The sequence below is a fragment of the Tachyglossus aculeatus genome, chromosome 4 (genome assembly GCF_015852505.1).
Source record: "Tachyglossus aculeatus isolate mTacAcu1 chromosome 4, mTacAcu1.pri, whole genome shotgun sequence".
Lineage (NCBI taxonomy): Eukaryota > Metazoa > Chordata > Mammalia > Monotremata > Tachyglossidae > Tachyglossus > Tachyglossus aculeatus.
In genome coordinates, this window is record NC_052069.1 from 102,640,102 (window position 1) to 102,663,073 (window position 22,972).

A 22,972-nucleotide genomic window follows, 5' to 3' on the forward strand; every position below is an offset into this window, starting at 1 on the left:
ATTTTCAAATATCTGCATACACTTATGTAGTTTACTTTTTCTTAGCCATTTCTTTGATAGTTCTATTTAAATATTATCCTTATGAAAACAATTTTTTTTTGCTAAAAATTAATTGTAGAAAGCAAGCTCAGTTTCCCCCCATCAACCAAAATATTCAGGAAATGATAAATTAGAAAAAATTCTCACACAATTCTTTCTAGATCTTTTCATTGAAATTCGGATTGAATGCTTGGATTACTAGGTTTGTCTGGCTGGGACCCTCTGGCCCTCTCTGACCTACTCTGATCTTGAGCCCTGTCCTGGCTGCAGATTCTGGTCTGCATCTGGCAAGGAGGAAAATGTGTCCAGGTTTTCCTTCTGGGGATGCTGCTTCCCATGAACAGTTAGGCTTCTGGGGGCTTTAATGAAACCACAGCACATCCAATGCAACCCTCAGTTGCTATGCCATGCCCTCCACTGATCAAAATGCCCAGGATTCAGGGAGAGGAGAGGGAGGAAAATGAATGCAGAGGTACCAGAGAGGGTATCTGAATCCAACCTAGTCCCACTTTGGCATGCAAAAGTAATAGCAGAAGTAGCAGCAATGATGGTATTTACTGAACACCTACTGTATGAAAGACACTGTATGAAGCAGTTGGGAAAGTACACTAAAAGTATGACATTCTCTGCCCACAAGGAGTTTACCATCTAACAGGTGAGAAAATAAAAATAGTAATATGCAATTAAAATAGTAATACAAAATACTATTACTTCCTCCAGCAGCAAGGCTTCCCCAATAAATTCCCCAAGGTCTAAGCCTTATCAACTCAAAGCCACCTCTAGCACTTACATATTCAGCAATTTTGCAATATATGAATATGTAATGGTACACTTGGTTATTCATTCTGATTCCACTCTCTGTAAAGAAACTACAAAGGAGGTTGGCGGGAAGAAGTGAGATTGGAGGATGTGGGATTTTGTGAGGGCCTTGAAGGTGGGGAGGGCTGAGGTCTAGCAGATTTAGAAAGGGAAGGGAGTTCTAGGCGAGGGAAACCACAAGAGCGAGGGATTGGAGGCAGGTGAGATGACAGTGGAAGGCTCTTAGGATGTAATCTTGGGAGGAGCACGGAGTGAAATCCCACTTACTAACCCACTGTCCTGGCCTCTCTCTCAGCTCCTGAGTTCAAGTAATGGGTGAAAAGAGCAAATACGTAAAATGGAGAAAGCCAGTGGAAAAGCCTCAAATCACTCAATCAGTGGTACTTACTGAGCACTTACTGTGTGTTGAGCACTATGCTAAACCCATGGGAATGTATAATAAGACTGTGAGCCTGCTGTTGTGTAGGGACCATCTCTATATGTTGCCAACTTGTATTTACTAAGTGTAGTACAGTGCTCTGCACACAGTAAGTGCTCAATAAATATGATCGAATGAATGAATAAGAGTTGGTAGACACGATCCTTGCCCACGAGGAGCTTACAGTCTACAGGGAGAGAAAGACATTAAAATAAATTTAAGATAGGGGAAATTAAGTAGAAATTCATAAATTCTGTGGGGCTGGGCTATCGAATTAAGTGCTTAAGGGATACGCAGCCAAGTGCATAGGTGATGAAGACGGGAAGGGGATTAGGGGAAATGAGGGCAACAGTTAGGAGTTTTTATGTCAGTAGAAGCAGATGGTTAGTCACTGGAGGTTTTCGAGGAATGTTGAGATGTGTACTAAATGGCAATTCAGAATGACAATTTCAGATAGTAGTGTGGAGTAAGGACTGCAGTGGGGAGAGGATGGTGGAAGGGATACCCAACACGGCCCTAGGGCTTGGAGATTGTTGTACTGGTGTGATGAGCTCAGTCTAAGAGCTCTCCCACATTGGGAAGCACTGATGCACATGATACCTAATAAAAAGCAAAAGGGAACCACAATCCTCCAAATTATATCAAAAGTTTCTCTGCTTTACTATAAAGAATATATTATTCTCTACCACTTTGAGAAACTATATCCTATCCAACCTGCTTTATGCTGGGGGGAGAGACTTATACTTACAGGCAGAGGGGCTAAATGCATAAGGAAAGAAAAGTTAGGATACACAGAACCAGAAATTAGCCAGACAGCAGAGAAGAAATTACGTTTTTAAACAAAGGACATCTCAAGAACGGGGCCAAAGAGGAGCTGTCAAGGTAGTGGGCCACTTAACGAAGGTGATGACGATGATAATAATGACAATTGTGGTACTTAAGCACGTACCATGTGCCAAGCATTGTTTTAAGCACTGGGGTAGATACAAGTTGATTAAGTTGGGCACAGTCCTTGTCCCACATGAGGTAACAGGCACAGAGAAGTGAAGTGATTTACCCAAGATCACACAGCAGACATGTGGTGGTGCCGCAATTAGAACCTAGGTCCTTCTGACTCCCAAGTCCGTGCTCTATCCACTAAGCTATATGGCCTAAATCAGGGTTCCAGGACTACAACTAGCTGAGGATCGAACATTAATGCCACCTTCTAGGCAGAAGGAAGACAGACTCAACAACACTGAAGGAACAGCCAAACACAGAGCATCAAATGTAAAGTCTGGGAGAGGTGCCTTTCGAAGTCTGCTCCAACACGTGTGAATGCCACACTGATAGATCATTATCTCTTGGTACTTCCCTGTGGAGGCCCATCATGCTTAAAAATAAGCCACTGAAAGGATTTAATGATAAGAATAGGGACAGGAAAACAGAAAGCCCAATTCAGTTACTTCTGGGAGAGAATCTGCCATCTGATTTAGAATGTGATCATTTAAATCCCCTTTCAGGACACCACTAAAGACTATCCCTTGATTACAAATCTAGTGATTGGCCAAGATGTTTTGAGTTCATATTCAAAAACTCTAAAGACAAATGAGAGCAAGAAGAGGGAAAACCACAGCCTCATTTTACACACTTTGGATCACAATCTCCTGCTAAAGAATTTCAACTTAGCACCAACTCACCAATTTTATTTCTAGCATGAATTTCTAGATATTTGCAATCATTGCCAAATTGCTACCTTAAAGCCATGCCACCCTCACTGGCACTTGCTTCTTTCTTTCATGAAATCCTGCTTCCAAGTATATTACTTTATTTGTCAAAACTACTTTGACTGAACCCCAAATCACCATTCCACCCTAGGGTAAGAAATCCTACTAACCATTAGGTAGCCAGCCCTAAAAAAATAAATACTGGTATATATTTTTTTTAAAAGGGCTCAGGGAGAAAAAGAGCTGAGGATGAGATTCTTCAGAATTGTCAGGTTTTTATTTCAGACTTGAGGCGACCTTACGATGAGGGATCACAGACATTCATGGGAAAAAGAGGTGTGTAGATGTGTGGGAGGAAAATGTTCTCTTTAACCCTGATGGCAAACTGATCTGAAAAGGGACCAAAAATGGAACAGAACAGTAATTAAACCCCATTTGCTTGACAAGCACAGGGACCCCAAAGTTAAAAGCCCATTTGGTCAATGAATGGCAACGAAGGGCAAACCAAGCTCATCTTCCCACAGGCATTTTTTTCCAGTGGATGGGCTGGCAATGGAACTCAAACTAATTAGCAGATTCATGAAGAGAAGCAAAATCAACGAGTTAGTTCATATACATTACACCATTTGGAAAGTGGAACTGTATTCTTTCAGCAAATCATTTGGTTTATCTACTTCAACATATACTCATTTTAAAAATTGGTTTGGGGATTAGTTAGTGCATCTGGCATTTGGCAAGCTTATTCTCTGAGCAAATTTCTCTATCTATCAGGTATTGGGGGTAAGTGAGCTTCACCTTTTCTTTTCATAAATGCAGACTGCTGGGGTGAGGCAGGATTCTCAAAATCCAGCTTCACAATTTGTCGTGCAGCCTGCTGCTGTTGCTCCAAGCGAGACCTTCGCTTGTATCTTGTGAGCTGTGTATGGGCAAATCTTTCATTTTTCTTTCATTACCCCGGCGTGTACTGTCACTTAATTTTTATGTATGCAATCCTTCTTGACAAATATGATCTGCTGCCTGGTAATTCGTTTGACGTTCATTCTGTTCCTTGCTCTAATTATGGCTTCCATTTCTGACACGGAGGCTGCCGCACTGCCACAGCTAGATAGTACACCTGTCAGACTGGTTGTGCCACTGCCTAATGCCCTTTTATGCCAGTCTGATGTTAGCAAATACAAAAAAGGGGAAAAAAAGATGAATATATTTGCATAAGCCCTGTGTTCAATTCATGGGTCAGCAGCCTAAGAAATTGTAGTTCAGGGTGGTTGCTAGGGCAACATGGTTACAGAAACTCTGCAAAATCACAGAGTAGCCCTACATTAAAATAAGATAATGTTTATTTTTTCATATGCATATATATGTACACACATCCATGGGCTTCAATAGATTACATACCACATCTTCCCCTCCTCCCCACATTGGAAAGCTGTATATCTAGCAAATTACATTAAAACAATTAATTCATCTGCTTTCTCTACAAACTGTGTCTTTAAGAATCATCATTATATTGATAAACCTCCCTGTAAAGACCTTAAGTTTTTCCAGCTCAGAAACTTAAAGCTTTCTGGTTATTATTATTTTAATGCAAACTAAAACTGTTCACTGAATGGTCTTTCTTGAGGGAAGTACAGAATCTTCAGAGAGGGTCTCAAACTCATCACACAAACTTCCTCAATAGAGAGGAGCTCTGATAAAGGTCACAGGCTCAGTTTATATGTGCAGCCAGTTTTTCAAGGGCCAATTTATTCTTATTAATATAATAAGTGCAGCAGTTAAACTAGATAAGATTGTATTATTGGGCAAGATCCCATTTTTGCCTGTTCTTAATGACATGCTCTTAATATTCAATTGTATATATTGAGCACTCACTGTGTGCAGAGCACTGTACTAAGCGCTTGGGAAGTACAAGTCGGCGACATATAGAGATGGCCCCTACCCAACAATGGGCTCACAGTCTAGAATAAGATTTGGGGTTGGGGATTTAGCATAGTGCATATTAGAGCATGGAATACGGTGGAAAGATAAAACTCATATTTTAACAATGTAAATATTTTTAAATTCCCATGGGCTTTTTATGTCTTTGTCAGGTTAAAATATATATTTTCTGCTACTAAGCATCACAAAATCAAGTTGCAAGTGAAGTGAATTTCAGATAAGGTTTGGGAACTGTAATTTTAATCTACTTTTGCTCTGAACCTATGATATGCAGTTAGGGAGGGCTAAAGAGAGATAAACAAACACCATCTCTTGAGGTCCAAAGCCAATTTTCCAAAATACAGGAATACTGCATAAATGACACTGTTTGTCTTTTAAAGGTATGATACAGGAATGACTATCGAACATTTTTCTAAAAAGGGGCATGGAAGTCAGAGTTCCAGAAGGCCTTCTGGTTTTCAACTTTCTGAATTGGAATGAAGACATAGTTAAAAATAAATAGTTAACACTATATGATCCCTAAAATGAATATATTCTATAAATCATATGCTATATGCTGCAAGTCATGAAGCCATCTGGTACTATGTGAATAATGCACAGCAACAATTTTCATGCAAAAACAGTGTACAATGTTCCTTCACATTATTGAAAAGACACTGCTATATTATCATTTTGTTTATATTTTAAGTAGGTCACACACAAAAAACGTCTGACAATAAAAAGACAATGATCTGGAGTTATGACAAATGAATCAGGCTTCATATGATTTCTAAGAGAATAAATTAATTATTTTTGATAATTCCACTCTATTTTCTACTAGCCAATATCTTTAAATGGTTAGTAGCTTGGGTTGCCTATACCTTTTACAATGGCTTAATGTGGCCTAGTGGTAAATCACCATGACATAGTGGTTAAAGGACAGGCCTGGGAGTCAGAAGGTCCTGGGTTCTAATTTGGATTCTTCCACTTGTCTGCTATATGACCTTGGGCAAGTCACTTCACCTTTCTGTGCCTCAGTTACCTCATCTGTAAAATGGGGAATAAGACTGTGAGCCCTATGTGGGACATGGACTGTGTATGACTAAGGTGCAGGGCTAAAATTACCCGCTACACTGTGCTGGGGTAATAATCCATAAATCACTAGTGTTGCATTGCATTACAGAGACAGAATAGTTACTGAACCTACACAAATTTTATATTTGAAGTTATTTGAAACTTGAGGTTTATATTTAGCAACAAATTATTTAGATTTCAACATGATTCTTTCCTGGCTTTAATGCAGGTATTAAGTTGCTGGAAATGGGAACAAAAAGCACAAAATACTATATTACTTTATACTGGATTTAAATACAAATGTTTAACAGCACATAAAGGTATATGCCATGACATTACGATAAAATATTTTAATTATAACATTAAGTTGGAGCCTCGATTTGTACTTCTTTCAGTTCTTTTTAGAAGTCTCTATTTAACCACCAGGTAAAACTTGAGGAACAATTAGACCCATTTCAGCAATAATCCCCCCATAAAGAAATTCCATAAAAAACTATGATCCACAGAAACAAATGGCACAACTTCTCAGTGAGAAGTAACGACAGCCATCAGAGAGGGCAGCGATTACTGGCAGTCAGAACTGGTGTGTTCCTATTACAATCCAGAGCCAAAGAGAACTTTAAAAAAAACTGGGAGGCTTTTTCTTGTCACTTCTGGGTTCTATTAACTCGGAGGTGGTTTATCCCATCATAAAATCCTCATAAATTAGGTTCTGGAGGAGGAGCCACAAGTTCTTAAACTTGTTCCTGAAAGAACTAGACCATTTAACGGTAGCTTTTCTTGTTGGAATTACAGGCCTCCAAAATGAGTCGATCCTATTTGGGTGGGGGGGAATTGATGTGGGGGCAATTTCTAAAATGATTGTCTACAGAATGCTGACACTAATACTCAAGGTTCCCCGCTTTGTGGATTTGGATTTTAACTGCCATCCGTTAGTGATGTGAAAAAAACTAACAGTCAAGGCACTGGCTGAATGACCACCACCATTCTCATTTGTCAGGCAGGCCAGAGAAGAAGGCATTACAATGGTCCTGAGGGGCACCATATGGGCAACTTCCCTCTGTCCCCACCCGACTGGTCAGAGAACACACTGACTTTCCTAGAGTCAAAGGTAAGAGCCCTTCCTCCCAAAGTGCCACCGACCTATTCTGAGAGTGGCAGTAACTGGGACAGGAAACCAATGAACTGGAAAGTAGGTGTGGCTACTACTTCTTTTTCACCTTCTGTACGCTGAGAATGCACTTATTACTTTAGGCTTAATATAGTAAGGTCAAAAGTCGAAGAAAATCTTCACTTAGGTAATACACTGATAAGAATTCCTCTTAAACATCTCAGGTACTCAGTGTCAGTAGGAACCCCACAAAAGTTTACAGTGACAGTATTGAAGCAATCTCCTGGCTCGCATGAGGAGTCAGAAGGTTTCCCTGAAAGGACCTTGCTCCTTTGTTCATCTGAATGCTTAAGGGTAAATTCCACAGCGAGTCATAATAATAATAATAATAATAATAATGGCATTTATTAAGTGCTTACTACATGCAAAGCACTGTTCTAAGTGCTGGGGGTGCAAAGTAATCAGGTTGTCCCACGGGGGGCTCACAGGCTTCATCCCCACTTTACAGATGAGGGAACTGAGGCCCAGAGAAGTGAAGTGACTTGCCCAAAGTCACACAGCTGACAATTGGCGGAGCCGGGATTTGAACCCATGACCTCTGACTCCAAAGCCCAGGCTCTTTCCACTGAGCCACGCTGCTTACTGAGTCATCAAGGGGGACATGGTACGAGTTCAACACTGAGAAACTTTATAAAAATATGAGGCATTTTCAACTCAAACTGAAAAAATCCAAAGCTCTTATAGCTGAGGTAGCTGAGTGGAAGAGTAGCTGGGTAGTTTAGATAAGTTTCATTTGAAAGGATGTAGATTGTGCCCACTGCCAAGTCCGATGCTATTTAGCTCTGTCCCACCCCAGGAAAAGATCTGAGCATCATTTCTGAAGAGGGGTGGAAACCTGCTAAACTCTCAAGGATCCAGTGAGAAGAAAGCAAGTTTTGCTTTTCCTCCTGATGTTCGTTATCTGTCAGAATCTTATAGGAGACAACTGCAGACCCCCTCCATCATGGATGCCATACCTACACCTATCAAGCAGACTCAGCCTCTAAATAACTATATAGCTAAATATCCAAATCATCCTTACGTGCTTAAAATGAAAAAGCCACACAAAAATCACTCCTCCAAATATTAGCTTTGACATGATCCTGACTCCAGGCACACAAACTTTTACCTAAAGCTCCTGGGCCTGATGTGTAGGGTTTTATGTTATATGGAGGGGGTATTTCCTCTGATTACTATTTACCTAAGGAATGAGCTGCAGTGGTCTTTGAGCTGAAAAAACGGCCCAGTCCAAGATCTCCCAGCTTCACAACTCCTGTAGCTGTGATAAACACGTTGGCAGGCTTTATGTCTGGAATGAAGGAGAAAGGGGGAAAAAAGAAATTGAGGTCAGAATCCAATGAATTATTGAGTCCCAGTGCTCAAACGAACTGGGAACAAAATCTCTCCTCAGAGAACAAGAGCCTTATTTCTGCTTGTGTTCGACTGTCTTTAAGATAACAATGTTGATACCACCCCTCCTCACAAAAATGTGAATCAACCCAACAGCGGCAGCCAAAGGGTGGAAAATGCTATATGCAAGCAAATGCAGGACGATTTATACAAAAGGTAACCTTTTCGTATGGCATTTACTCATTCTAGAACATGTAAATGCTTCCAATGCTCTTATACAAACAGCTCCAACAATTTACAATTAAACAATATGACTGATTTTATTGTAACCCTGGGGAAAGTGGGGGTTAAGGCAACTTGCCCACCTCTCCCTTGATTGAGTGTCAATCAATCAAGCATATTTATTCAGCACTTACTGTGTACAGAATACTATACTAAGCACTTGGGAGGGTGTCCATGCTGTTAACAACCCAGGACTACACACTTCCTGTCTAGTCCTTCTGTAACAAAAGACCAGATATCTCAAGGTCCGGGACATTTAATAAGTCAAAAATAGGTCTGATTAGAATAAAAATCCTAATATTGCATTTGGAACATCCATCAGCAAAATCCTCATAGTGCACTCTTGACTTCTGATTTAATCATACCTTGTGAAACAATTATCATCCACCATAGACTTGTGGTTGGGTGTTTTTTTTTTAACTTGGTATAAAAGGTGATGTTGATCCTAGCTGCTAGGTTTTCCTGCATTTGTTGTGAGAGATTTTGAGGGGTAGGTGGGAATTGAGGGGGGACCTCAGGGAGAATCAGCTGTCAGCCAGTTCCCACCTTGGGGAAGAATCCCATTTTGCAACCTGTCACAGAGTGGGTTATTTGCTATAGCACTGTATTTATTCCAGAACTCTGTTAGAATGATCTTTCCTAGCACACTGCTGACAGTCTGTTTTGATAGGATACCCGAAACCTCTGTTTATATGAAGAGAAAGGTGCATTTCCCCCCACCGATTTTAGTCACACAGAGTTGGCTGTTGTGTGGTCGCATTCTCATCGCAAAGGCAGCTGTGAGCCAACCTGCCACTTATCTCATCAGAAAAGGTGTGTTTGGGGACTTTTCTTTTTTATCACATGTTTAAACAGCCAACCAACAAAGCCTTTATGTGGGAAAGTAATCCCTGCATTTCGATCCCAGGTCCTACTCCCACTACTTTTGGGTTAAGGAATGGGAACAGCTTGGATGTTGCCTGCAGAGGGAAAGCCTCTCCACTTCTTCAACTCTTTCCTTGCTACCAGGTACACCCCATATCCACTCCTCCCCTAATTGTGTTGCAATTTCCATTACTTCCAGAATTCCGTCTGTCACATAATAACAATAATTGTGTTATTTGTTAAGCACTTACTATATGCTAAGCACTGTTCTAAGCTCTGGGGCAGATGCAAGGGAATCGGGTCGGACACATAATGCAGAAGCAGCATTAATGAACAGAAGCATGGCGTAGTGGATAGAGCACGGGCCTAGCAGTCAAAGGTCATGGGCTCCAATCTCAGCTCTGCTGCCTGTCTGCTGTGTGACCTTGGGCAAGTCACTTCACTTCTCTGGGCCTCAGTTACCTCATCTGTAAAATGAGGATTTAGACTGAGAGCCCCATGTGGGACAGGGGCTGTGTCCAACCCAATTTGCTTGTATCCAACCCAGCACTTAGTACAGTGCCTGGTACAAAGTAAACACTTAACAAATACCACAATTATTATTATTATCATTATAATGCAACTCTGGTGTCTGGGCAAAGGTCTTTCCCATATCCATGCCACAGGGATTCCTCCTCCTTTAAGAGGACTGGGATAGAGAATATAGCTTTTAGGTACCAGGCCTGCTATAGGCAGAGACTCTTCCTGTGAGCGGCGTTCCCTTTCTTGGCCCCTCAGCCAACTGTGATTTTCCAGTTACAAAAGAACAGGAATTCACAAGGAGGTGAGTGGGGCTTTTGGTTCTTGCAGTGTGTTGGAATTTCTTAGGTAACCCTGCAGAAAAGACTTCCCTCTTATTAAGGAAACCATTCCACTTTTATTCCAGTGTCTGACAAAACTAAGGAATAAGTGAAAAGGAGAAGTGGTAAGAAAATGGCCAACATTTTACTACTACAGGAATCGTGGTGAAATTGGTTAGGCCCCATGAGCTCTTTTTTTTTTTTTTAACTCTGTACCAAGCAGAATGAAGTGTAGTTTGTAGAGTTCACGGCATCCACCAGTCCCAGCATTTTACTTCTGACACTTTGCTAATGGCAGGTTTGACACTCTACTTAATATCAGTGTCTAGAATACAAAGCAGCTCATCTTCATAACACTGTGCTCACTGCAGTCTGAATCCTTTAACAATGAGGCAAAAAACATAAGGAGAAATCCATCTTGCAAGCACCAGTGTGTCTCTACACAGGCACTGGCTGAACATCAGCATAATTGTTTTTGAATGCAGCCGCTTACTAATTGGAACATTATATTATTATTCAGTGAAAAGCGAGAACGAATTAATGCTACCTCTGTGCATCACCCTGCGGGAGTGCATGTGTTCCACAGCGCTGCATAACTGCACAAAATATTTCCACACTGTCCTTTCCGGGATTAACCGTTTCTGCTTTTTAAAAAACTGTGGAGGAAAAAACAAAACCAAACCGAAAGATCAGTTAAAAAAGAAAAGTGACATTCCACCTCCTTTCGGGATTCATGCGAAGTCAGCCGCTGACTGCTCACATTGCACAGCCTGGTTGGCAGCCTGGTTTGTCTGACTATTAACATTTAACTCCTTCTCTGTGTGTGTAAACTTCAATGCAGTTGACTAATTAACAACCATTATGAAAAATATGCTTAAAGAGGTTTGACATTTTTGAATGGACACCAATTATAATTAGCATTAATCTCCTTAATTACCTTGTGAAACATATTTAGTGCCTCAAAACAACAAATGTTGGGATTACTTTGCCTTAAGTAATCAAGGATGCTTTTTAAGACTAAAACATTTCTTCTGATAATACTCATTACTATTCTGTAGTTAATTAACATTTTAAAGCCAGTTTTTCCAGCTTTTTCCATTAAAAAATTGCCCAATAATGCTTTCATTGATTTGGAGATCAGATCAGATGCTTTATCCATTCCTTCTTACACAAGCACATGGGAAGTATCCGGTATGGACTGCTAAACGACCCGGCTTGAAGTGCATTGCAAGCAGTTTAACCACAACCTGAACTTATAAACAAGTAACCGACTGTCAGAAGTTCATCAAGACCCTCATGAAGGAGAGGCTGTAGCTTGGGTAGGGTCGGCAATGGCATTAGGGCCCTTTTCAGTCGGACATGGATGCCTGCTACCTGCTGAAATGGTCTTTGGGATGAAACAACGCTGCAAAGTCTTTCTCCAAATCACACATAATAACCAAAACAATCATGTGTCCTGGCCCAACTGCATAAGGGCGTGACGGTGTGATTCACCAAAAGGCAAATCTGACAGCATGCAACACTTTCAAAATCAAAACAGAGGAGGAGACAAGAAGAACCACAAAGGGAGATGGTTAAAGTGTTATTTACACCATAATATTAGTTTAATTCTCATTAAAGTATTTAAGGGAGGATATGCTAGACCACAAGTGGTAATTTTCTAAATGTCATGTCCAATAAGCTTTGCCTGACATTTACCAGAAAGCTGAAATTCTCAAGTGGGTTATGCAGCAACATTCAGTTACATCAGCTTTATAATACCTCATAAATAATGCAGGAGACAAGGGCATGGCAAAGAGTCCCTGGTTTTATCACTCTCGCACCTTCAGAACACTGTTACTGTTATTCTTACTTGTCTTTCTGAAGCTGCTGATTTCTTTCTTGGAAGAAAAGAGGGGGCTACAGAAGGGGGAAAAGTTGATGATGGTAGGGGGGAAATGGGGAAACATCGACTGGATGATTTTGTTTACAACACAACTCCCTCTGGTTCAGGGATGTGAACTGAGTTTGGGGGATCTCTCATTAGGGCGAACTGCGAGGGCTCAGGATGATGCTAAAGGAAATAGGATGGTGACTTTGACTTGGGTAGCTTGGGTTTTACAACAGTGGCAAACCATTTCCAGAATAACATAGGTAAGGTAAGCAACCATTAACTAATTCAGGCATTTTGTTTAAAAACAGCAGTTGATCACTCCAAGTCTGTTTCTCTTCCCTGTGACTGTTAATCTTGGGAAATCATTTGCTAATGCTCCTAACCCATCTCCTAGATTCCTCTCTGCATGATGGATAGAAAGGTTAGAAATGGGTTAAAGGTGTTTGAAAAATGAATGTGAAAACAGGACGCAAGACTTAAAGGTCTCATATTTGGGGTGGGTGGAGAGGGGCAGTACACAGGAAGTAGAGGTTTAAGATATGTTACATATAAGTGACCAGATAATGGCAGAGTGGTTTTATAAAGTGAGGAGGTATCTTCAGAATCTGAATTGGAAAATGTTCTTAATGAAAATAGGGGGGAAAAAGCCAGCTACAGTATTTGAGCATTCAAGCTGTGACCCACATTGCCCTGGTGAGCTAGACTGATTAAACCCTTAGAATGGAGTAAAAACAACATGAATTAATAATGTTTTGCATCTACGTAGCACTTTCTCTGTGAGTCACTCAAAACTATGTTGATTATTACAAAGGCCCCTTCAAACTGCATTTTTTATTTTACCCTAAATGCCATTTTATTAAATAAGGAATACAAGCCAAATTGATAAAGGAGAATTACAATTTTCTTTTATAAAGGGGGTTACAATCCAAGGAGCTAGCCATAACAAGCCATTTTGGAGTATCTTAATTCAAAAATTTAAAAATGAATTTCACAACAAAAATGACTCAAAAGTAGGTTACTGTAAACTGAAATCCAATATTAAAGGTCTGTCAGGATTTCAGATCCTTTGCCTAACAAAGCCCACATTTTTCCATGTTTTACAAACCTTTTGGGGGAAAAGCAGAATATATTACATGTGGCAAACCTGATACTTGAAAAGCACCTTCTCAGCTTTCCATAACTTAAAGAATCTTAACTTACAGGTGCCACACCTCCTCTTTTACAAGAGCACATCAAACACTGAGGGGCTGATGTGCAGCCTCTGGCTGCATGGATTTACCAGCAAGCCTAAGGTACATTTTTTTTTTGCACTTGGACGCAACCTTACTACTGCAGGGCTGGTTGTGGGCTCCTGCCAACAACTGCTGCAGTAATGACACTATGCCCTCCTGACACTATTGCAACATTCCTACACACTTGCGGGCCACTCAAGAGCTTCTGTTCTTCATATGTTCTGTTCTCCTCCCTCACCATTGTCATGTCCTGCCGGAGTGGCAAGAGAATCACGGGAGCTGGGTTCTGGACAATAAAAAAAATAGCTCAGAGGAAACATAGGACCTGACCTGCTTATGTCCCCAGCAGGACACGTCCAGATTTCTGTTATCTAAAAAAAATTACTACACCTGAGAAACCTCCAACTATTTATTGCAAAAAAAATTTGCAACTGGCTATATTGGACTGACAAGGTAACTAATGAAGAACAACACTGTGCAAATTTAATGGCTAGCAAGGTTATTATGGTTAATGTGTTCTGAAGTAAAAATGAGCAACTTTTAGTTTGTGTCAACAAAGAAAAACCTATTATTAGAATGTTGTGTATGACAACAATAAAAAGGTGAACTTTTCAAAATTGTTGCCCTAAAATAATCATAGAATAATGATGGTCAAACGTGAAATATGAAAGGAGAGCTGAAACAAACACGATATACCGTATCTGTTCTCCCAGGGGCTATGTGTGAAGAGTAACATCTCTGAAAATGCATTAATATGTCAGTGGAAATATAAAAGTAGGTGGCAAAGCTGGTATTTCATAATACAGTTCTCCCAAGAGAGGGGAACCAGGAGAAAATTGAGCAATGACCATTTCCTTCGATCCTAAATCTTTATTAGTAATTGTATTTGTTAAGCGCTGACTATATGCCAAGCACTGTACTAAGCACTGGGGTAGATACAAGATAATCAGGTCCCACATGGGGTTCACAGTAATTAAGAGGAATTACAGGCATTGCACCTCCCCATGTTGCAGATGAGGGAGCTGAGACACAGAAAAGTTAAGCGCTTGCTCAAGATCACACACAGCAGACAAGTGGTGGAGCAGGGATTAGAACCCAGGTCCTCCGACTTCCAGGCCTTTGCTCTTTCCATTGGGCCACTTGCTTCCCATATTTTGAAAGAAAGTCAGTAAACTTTCAAAAATTTCATGTGTGGTGCACAGACTTGTTATTGATGGGTACTGCAAGACTAGAACACAAAGATCAGTGAGCAAAGAGAAAAGGACCCATAGAATGTGAAACAAAGAATTCTGATTCATTTAGAATGCTCCTGTGGCCAGTTGGAGAAAAACGCAGGGGTAGAAAGGGAGAGGGGGAGAAGGAGGGTGGAAAGAGAAAGAGAAAGGGAGGGGAAGGAAGGGAGAGAGAGAGAGGCACAGAGAGAGAGGATAAATTATAGAATCCTGAGGTTGGATAAAGTCTCCTGAAGACATCTGGTCCAGCCTCCTGTTACCTGGTTGGCGAAGGAGTAAGCCAAACGAATCGTATAAGCAGATATGTAATCTCATTCATTCATTCATTCAATCATATTTATTGAGCGCTTCCTATGTGCAAATCACTGTACTAAGCACTTGGGAGAGAACAATACAATAACAGATACTTCCTGCCCATGACGAGCTCACAGTCTAGAGGGGGAGACAGACATTAATATCAATAAATAATAAAGACCTTCAAGGGAAGAGATTCCTCAATCATCCAAAAATGTTTTTACAGTCAAGGAATTCTTCCTTTTGTCTTCACACCCCTTTTTAATTTAAGGCCATCTCTTACTGTTTAGACTTCAGTGGACTAAGGAATAACTGATCAGGGTCTCTACTAAAAGTCATTAGGGGCAGGGATAAATCAATCAATTGTATATACTGAACACTACTGTGGGCAGAACACTGTATTAAGTGCCTGGGAGAGTATGATATAGCAAAGTTAGTATTCACACTTCCCTTTCCACAGCAAGCTTATCTACTGCACTCTACCAAGCACTTAGTACAGTACTCTGCAGACAATAAGTGCTCAATTAAACCACAGATTGATTGACTGATTTTAAGAAACCTCTCTTTCAGGTTAACCACCCCTAAATCCTTTCAACTTTTCTCAAACGATATTTTTATTACCCCTTTAATCATTATTGTTTCTTTTCTAGACTATCTCCAGTTACTTCACAACTGTTTTAAAATGCAAGGACCAAAACTGGAAATAATACTTTTAATATAGATCTACTCAATGCAGAGTAGTTTGGAAGAATTTTGTCCCCGCTCTTGTATGTTATACTACTTGGCTCCTGTGTGTTTTGCTATGGTAGTTGGCTACTGTAGATCTGATAACACTTCTATGGTCTTTGAGCAGAGACTATGCTTTTCTGCCATGTACATAATCAATAAGCCCATTTTTGGCACAACGAAAAATTCAGCAACAAAAATTGAAATGGATGTAACAGTTTCTTTAGAATGATCAGAATCTAAAACTGAGAAAAATATTTCGAAAACGTCTATACGCCCTTGTAAGAAATTGCTTAGTGTTTAGCCACCTTAGATAAGGCATCCAATAAGGCAAAAAGAGCAATCCATTAATGGTAGGTACTGAGCACTTACTAAGTGCAGAGCACTGTACTAGGTGTTTGGGAGAGTACAACACAACAGAATTAGTGGACACGATTCCTGTCCATAAAGAATTCACCAGATGCTGTCAGAAGGACAAATTTTATACATGGTCTCTGTTCAGAAGATTTGCAGTCTAAATAATACACCCCAAACTATGAGCTCATTACTTAGTCACTTTTTATTTTTACAAGGACCCTTATAAAATGATAAAAATATTTCACTCAGCATACTCTCTAATGCTAAATGATCCAAGCCTGGTTGGAAAACAACTACCAGGTGTCTAGACAAAAGATTAATTAAATTATGGGTGTGTTGCCTTGTTCTCAAGACAAGAGAAGTGCTTCAGCCTTATGAAAGTGAGAAGACTGTTTCCTGAGTTTCAAGTCTCTTTAAACCAAAGGATTTAGACACACCTAGAAATTTTAATGGCATTATTAAACTACAGCAAAACTACATTCAAAGAAAGAGAATACCCACTTCAAATGTATTGGAAAAAAGCTTGCAATAAGGTCCAGTTTCCAGGTCTTCTTGTACCTCTTTTCTACATTTTATGAATAATTTGTCAATCTCTATGTGTGAAGAATAAATCTGTGCTTACCTTAATCATCTGAGAGAGATCGCCTGCATCTGCCAGTTCCAGGACAATATTCAGTTCATTGTCTTCGATAAAAGAATCCAAATATTTAATTATATTAGGGTGGTTCAATTGCTGCAAAGGGGAAAGCAAGAGAAAGTGAACAAGGTAAAGGAAGAGCATGACAGGATGGTGCTTCAGTAACAATATCCAAAAAACACATCTTCAAATCAGTGCTCACTAAAACCATTACCCCTACACTTCACCCCAGTGCATTCCTCTAAAAGATCAGAGATTTGATGAAGGTCCACCTATAATCCTGTGGAGTGGCCATGATTCATGTGTTAAGTCTTAGAAATGGGGCTGGAACAATCACCACAACCCTCTCTATTCGGTAAGAAGATCTGCTTTTTGTATACTGACCAAGTAGGGTACTAAAAACAACAATAACTGTGGTATTTGTTAAGCCCTTACTATGTGCTATAATAGTATTCAGTGCAGGGTAGATACACATTAATCAGGTTGGGTCTGGGAGTCAGAAGGACCTGGGTTCTAATTCCAACTCCACCACGTATCAGCTGTGTGACCTTGGGCAAGTCACAACTTCTGTGTGCCTCAGTTACCTCTGTAAAAATTTCTGTTAGTCCCATGTGGGACATGGACTGTGACCAAACTAATTAGCTTGTATCTACCCCAGTGCTTAGTACAGTGCCTGGCATATAGTAAGTACTTATGCAGTTAAGTGACTTATCCAAGGTCATACAGAAGACAAGGGGCAGAACCTGCATTAGAACGCAGGTCCTCTGATTCTCATGCCTGTGCTTTTTCTACTAGGCCATACTGCTTCTAACCTAGAACTGAGAATAAGTTAGCATTTCATTTGTCAATGAAAATGGTCAAGGTTTAATATTATTTGGGTAATGCTCCTGCCTCTGTCTCCAATCCAAAACCCCACAGTCCCCAGCAGATCCACCTGCCCTAATCAAGAGTGTCCCTGGACATCCTCTAACATTCCTTCCTCTCACTTCTCAATCTCTGGATCTTCTAGGTCTGTAATAACTTCCCCCTAACCAGCTAATCTCTCGTCCCTTACTTTTAGGCTCCCAATCCTCCAGACTCACTTCTTACACAGTTTGAGAACAATTTTATTCTTTAACTCTACAAAGCCTTAGTTTTGATCTCTGTCCTACAGTGTCCCTCTAATTCCCTGTTAGGAAAATTTAAATGGCAAACCTAATCATAAGCAATGGTATCAATAATAATAATGGATTTATTAAGCGCTTACTATGTGCCAAACACTGTTCTAAGCACTGGGGAGGTTACAAGGTGATCAGGTCGTCCCACAGGGGGCTCACAGTCTTCATCCCCACTTTACAGATGAGGGAACTGAGGCACAGAGAAGTGAAGTGACTTGCCCAGAGTCACACAGCTGACAAGTGGCGGAGCCAGGATTTGAACCCATGAACTCAGACTCCAAAGCCCGGGCTCTTTCCGGGCTCTTTCTAGTACACTTCTGGAGCAAAATAAATGGCATAAAAAAGGAAAGTAAAACCTCACACAGCCTGTGGTTTTGCTCTTGGAAAAAATGTGTCCAATGCAATTGTTCATTCATTCAGTTGTATTTATTAAGCACTTACTCTATGCAGAGCACTGTACTAAGCACTTGGGAAAGTAAAATACAACAATAAACAGTGACATTCCCTGCCCACAGTGAGTTCACAGTCTAGAGTGGGGAAGACAGACATCAATACAAAGAAATAAAACTACAGATAGGAAGGGGGTTGGATGGGGAAAGCAAAGGGAGCAAGTCAGACGACGCAGAGGAGAGTGGGAGATGAGATGAGTTTCTTCTGAAACACTAAGAAGCAGTGTGGTCTAATGGAAAGAGCACAGACCTGGGAGTCAGAGGACCTGGGTTCCAATCCTGACTCCACCAACTGTCTGCTCTGTGACCTTGGACCTGTCACCTCACTTCTCAGTACCTCAATTGCCTCATCTGTGAAATGGGGATTGAATACCTGTTCTCCCTCTTACTTGGACTGTGAGCCCCGGGTGGAACAGGGACTGCGTTCCACCTGTTTGATCTGTATCTACCCTAGTGCTTAAAATACTGCTTGACACAGAGTAAGCGAATAACACACAGCATAGAAAAAAAACAACCCACTGAGTCAGGGAGCTTTTTGTAAATTAAAAAAAAAATGTGAGCAAGAGGAGGGAGGTTGGGAGCAGTCTACTGTGCTCTCTTTCTCAATTCTTCTTCTTCCCTGACTCTTCCCTTGTGTACCCCTTAAGCATTTTGATATTCACCCCAGTGCCACAGCACTTATCTAAATATCCTTATGCTCTATTTTCCGTATTTATTATTTATTTTAATGTCCGCTTGCCCTGCCCCATTAGACTTTAAGTTTCTTGAAGGCAGGGAACACGACTCCCAACTCTGATGTACTGCACTTTCCCAAGCACTTAGTACAATGCGCTGCACACAGTAGGAACTCAATATACACCACTGATTAACTGATTGACTGATATTAACCAGAGTTTCTGCCAGGGGCCAAAGAGGAACGCAAACTCCAATCCCAGCTTCCTGAAGTAGAAGGAATAAGGAAGCCTCTAGGCCAGATAGCCCCAGAGCCAACTGTGGGCAAATTAACTGTCCAATTGTCATTTAACAGTGCCAGTTCATCTTAAGTTTCCTCCACTTTTCCCCAATTTCACTGTTTTCTTTAGCATTTGAGGTTAGATGACCAGCATAATTTTAGGGGCTGACATTAAAACCTCAAAGCATTTGCTGAAAATGTGGTTCATTATTTCTCTCTTCTCTACTTTTCCTCCAAATTAACCTTCTACTGAGTTTTAAATTTAGCTCATTAAACCCTCTTTTATAGGGATGAACTTCTGTATATCTAGAGGATTAGTATATCTATTTAAACCAAGTCTTGATGAATTTATGTCTTCCGACATTGAACTACGTGAGGTTTTATTGTACATTTGAAAAATAAGGAACAGCAATGGATTAGGAGTTAGGAAATTGGTATCCTCCCTGGATTAGGGATACAATCTTGGACATGCCACTTGATCTGATAGCACTTCCTCATCTGTATCTCAGAATAGGAACTCTGCCCCCTGCTAAGCCCTTCTCCCTGTCTAGACTGTAGGCTCACTGTGGGCAGGGAACATGCCCATCTGATTCCATCCCTGCCCCTGCCCCACTGTCCCTGCCGCCGTCATGGGCAAGAGAGACCGAGCGGAGCGCGACAAGAAGAAGTGGAAGTGGTGGCCGGGCAGGGGTGGAGATGGGGACGAGGAAGACAAGGACGACGATGAGGCCGCGGGTGGCGAGGTGTGGGATGCCATCCCCTCAACCGCCGGGAAGCAAGTGGACGAGGCGGGCACCAAGCTGGATGAGTATGGGGTCAAGGACTACCACCTGCAGATGCCACTCAAGGAGGACCACACCCCGCACCCACTCTGGGTGCCCGGCCTGCACCCTCCGCTCCTCTGCCGTTAACCTCCTCACTGTACCTTGTTCTCGCCTGTCCCGGCGTCGACCCCTGGCCCACGTCCTCCCCCAGCCTGGAATGCCCTCCCTCCACACATCTGCCAAGCTAGCTCTCTTCCTCCCTTCAAAGCCCTACTGAGAGCTCACCTCCTCCAGGAGGCCTTCCCAGACTGACCCCCCTCCTACCTCACCTCCCTTCTCTCCTTCTACAGCCCAGCCTGCACCCTCCGCTCCTCTGCCGCAAATCTCCTCACCATGCCTCGTTCTCGCCTGTCCCACCGTCGACCCCCGGCCCACATCCTCTCCCTGGCCTGGAATGCCCTCCCTCCCCACATCCGCCAAGCTAGCTCTCTTCCTCCCTTCAAGGCCCTACTGAGAGCTCACCTCCTCTAGGAGGCCTTCCCAGACTGAGCCCACTCCTTCCTCTCCCCCTCCTCTCCCTCTCCATCCCCGCCGCCTTACCTCCTTCCCTTCCCCACAGCACCTGTATATATGTACATATGTTTGTACGTATTTGTTACTCTATTTATTTTACTTGTACATATCTATTCTATTTATTTTATTTTGTTAATACGTTTTGTTTTGTTCTCTGTCTTCACCTTCTAGAATGTGAGCCCACTGTTGGGTAGGGACCGTCTCTATATGTTGCCAACTTGTACTTCCCAAGCGCTTAGTACAGTGCTCTGCACACAGTAAGCGCTCAATAAATACGATTGATTGATCATTGCTTGCCATGTGCACTCCAGATTTCTTGATCTCAGCATGATACCTTCTAGACCGTTGTTCTCCCTTTCCAGACTGCAAGCTCCTTGTGGGCAGGGAATGTGTCTACCACCTCTGCTGTACTGTACTCTCCCAAGCACTTTGCATAGTGCTCTGTACAAAGTAAACGCTCAAAAACTACCGCTGATTGAGTCATTCATTCATTCAATCGTATTTATTGAGCACTTACTGTGTGCAGAGAAGAAGTAATAATAATAATAATGGCATTTATTAAGCGCTTACTATGTGCAAAGCACGGTTCTAAGTGCTGGGGAGGTTACAGGGTGATCAGGTTGTCCCAGGGGGAGCTCACAATCTTAATCCCCATTTTACATATGAGGTAACTGAGGCACAGAGAAGTTAAGTGACTTGCCCAAAGTCACACAGCTGACAGTTGGCGGAGCCAGGATTCGAACCCATAAACTCTGACTCCAAAGCCCGGGCTCTTTCCACTGAGCCACGCTGCTTACTCCTAAGCAGTGCAGAGCACTGTACTAAGCGCTTTGGAGGTACAAGTTGGCAACATATAGAGACAGTCCCTACCCAACAGCGGGCTCACAGTCTAGAAGGGGGAGACAGACAACAAAACAACACATATTAACAAAATAAAATAAATAGAATAAATATGTACAAGTAAAATAAACAGAGTAATAAATCTGTACAAACATATATACAGGTGCTGTGGGGAGGGAAGGAGGTAAGGCGGGGGGATGGGGAGGGGGAGGAGGGGGAGAGGAAGGAGAGGGGTTGAATTCATTCATTCATTCATTCAATTGGATTCATTGAGCGCTCACTGTGTGCAGAGCACTGCACCAAGCGCTTGGGAGGTACAAGTCAGCAACATACAGAGATGGTCCCTACCCAACAGCAGGCCCACAGTCCAGAAAGGGGAGACAGACAACAAAACAAAACAAAATAAATAGAATAAATATGTACACGTAAAATAGAGTAACAAATCTGTACAAACATATATACAGGTGCTGTGGAGAGGGGAAGGATGCAGGGCGGGGAGATGGAGAGGGGGTGGAGGGGGAGAGGAAGGAGGGGGCTCAGTCTGAATGAATTCATTCATTCATTCATTCAGACTGAGCCCCCTCCTTCCTCTCCCCCTCGGCTTCAGACATAATTTAATTCACAGGCCCAGAGTCCACTGAGAGTTCACTTGAAGGGTCAATCTCTTCCCATTCTCTAACTGCTCAATTTAATGGTCTTTTAACCAAGTCCGTTCCAAAAAGTGACTTCCAGGTGGAGGACTTGCAACAGTTTCAGAAACTCCTCTGGTTTACTTTCTAAAATTGTTCTAAAAAATGATGATGACGATGGCATTTACTAAGCGCTTACTATGCGCAGACCACTGTTCTAAGCGCTGGGGAGGTTACAAGGTGATCAGGTTGTCCCACGGGGGGCTCACAGTCTTAATCCCCATTTTACAGATGAGGTAACTGAGGCACAGAGAAGTGAAGTGACTTGCTCAAAGTTACAGAGCTGACAATTGGTGGATTCAGGATTTGAACCCATGACCTCTGACTCCAAAGCCCTGGCTCTTTCCACTGAGCTATGCTGCTTTGCACAGCAACCTTAAAAACCACTTGAGCGTTTTGAATATGTTACGAGGCACAGTGATGTGTTGAGTTATTGCCATTTTCTCCCACTTTTAATACAGCATAAAGGTTGGATGGCAGGTAATGCCTCATGTGTATGCACAGAAATGGTGTCAGCACTAAGGATCCAGAAGAATCAGTCATCTCTAAATGAAAGAGAGAGTGATGGCAGGGTTGCTACTGATTAGAAGCTTATTACTACATTGCCAAAGCTATTTCTTTGTTTTCATTTTATTTTGGGGTTTTCTCCTCCATTTTTCTATGGCAAAAATCCTTTGACGGTTGAAAAAACCTCAGAAGACTGAAAGTTAGTCTGATGAATCTGCAGAGCACAAAAGCACAT

General features: G+C 41.7%; 1 protein-coding gene across 2 annotated transcripts in view; it reads right to left on the reverse strand.

The window, feature by feature from the left end:
• NEK6 (NIMA related kinase 6) overlaps positions 1 to 22,972 on the reverse strand; it is a 157,280-nt gene that overhangs the window by 29,339 nt on the left and 104,969 nt on the right. For both annotated transcript variants that reach the window (XM_038745818.1, XM_038745817.1), the window contains 3 exons: positions 16,792 to 16,902; positions 11,003 to 11,111; positions 8,322 to 8,429 (listed from right to left, as the gene is read on the reverse strand). In XM_038745818.1, coding sequence (XP_038601746.1) covers positions 8,322 to 8,429; positions 11,003 to 11,111; positions 16,792 to 16,902 — 328 coding nt within the window. The remainder of the gene's footprint in view (positions 1 to 8,321; positions 8,430 to 11,002; positions 11,112 to 16,791; positions 16,903 to 22,972) is intronic.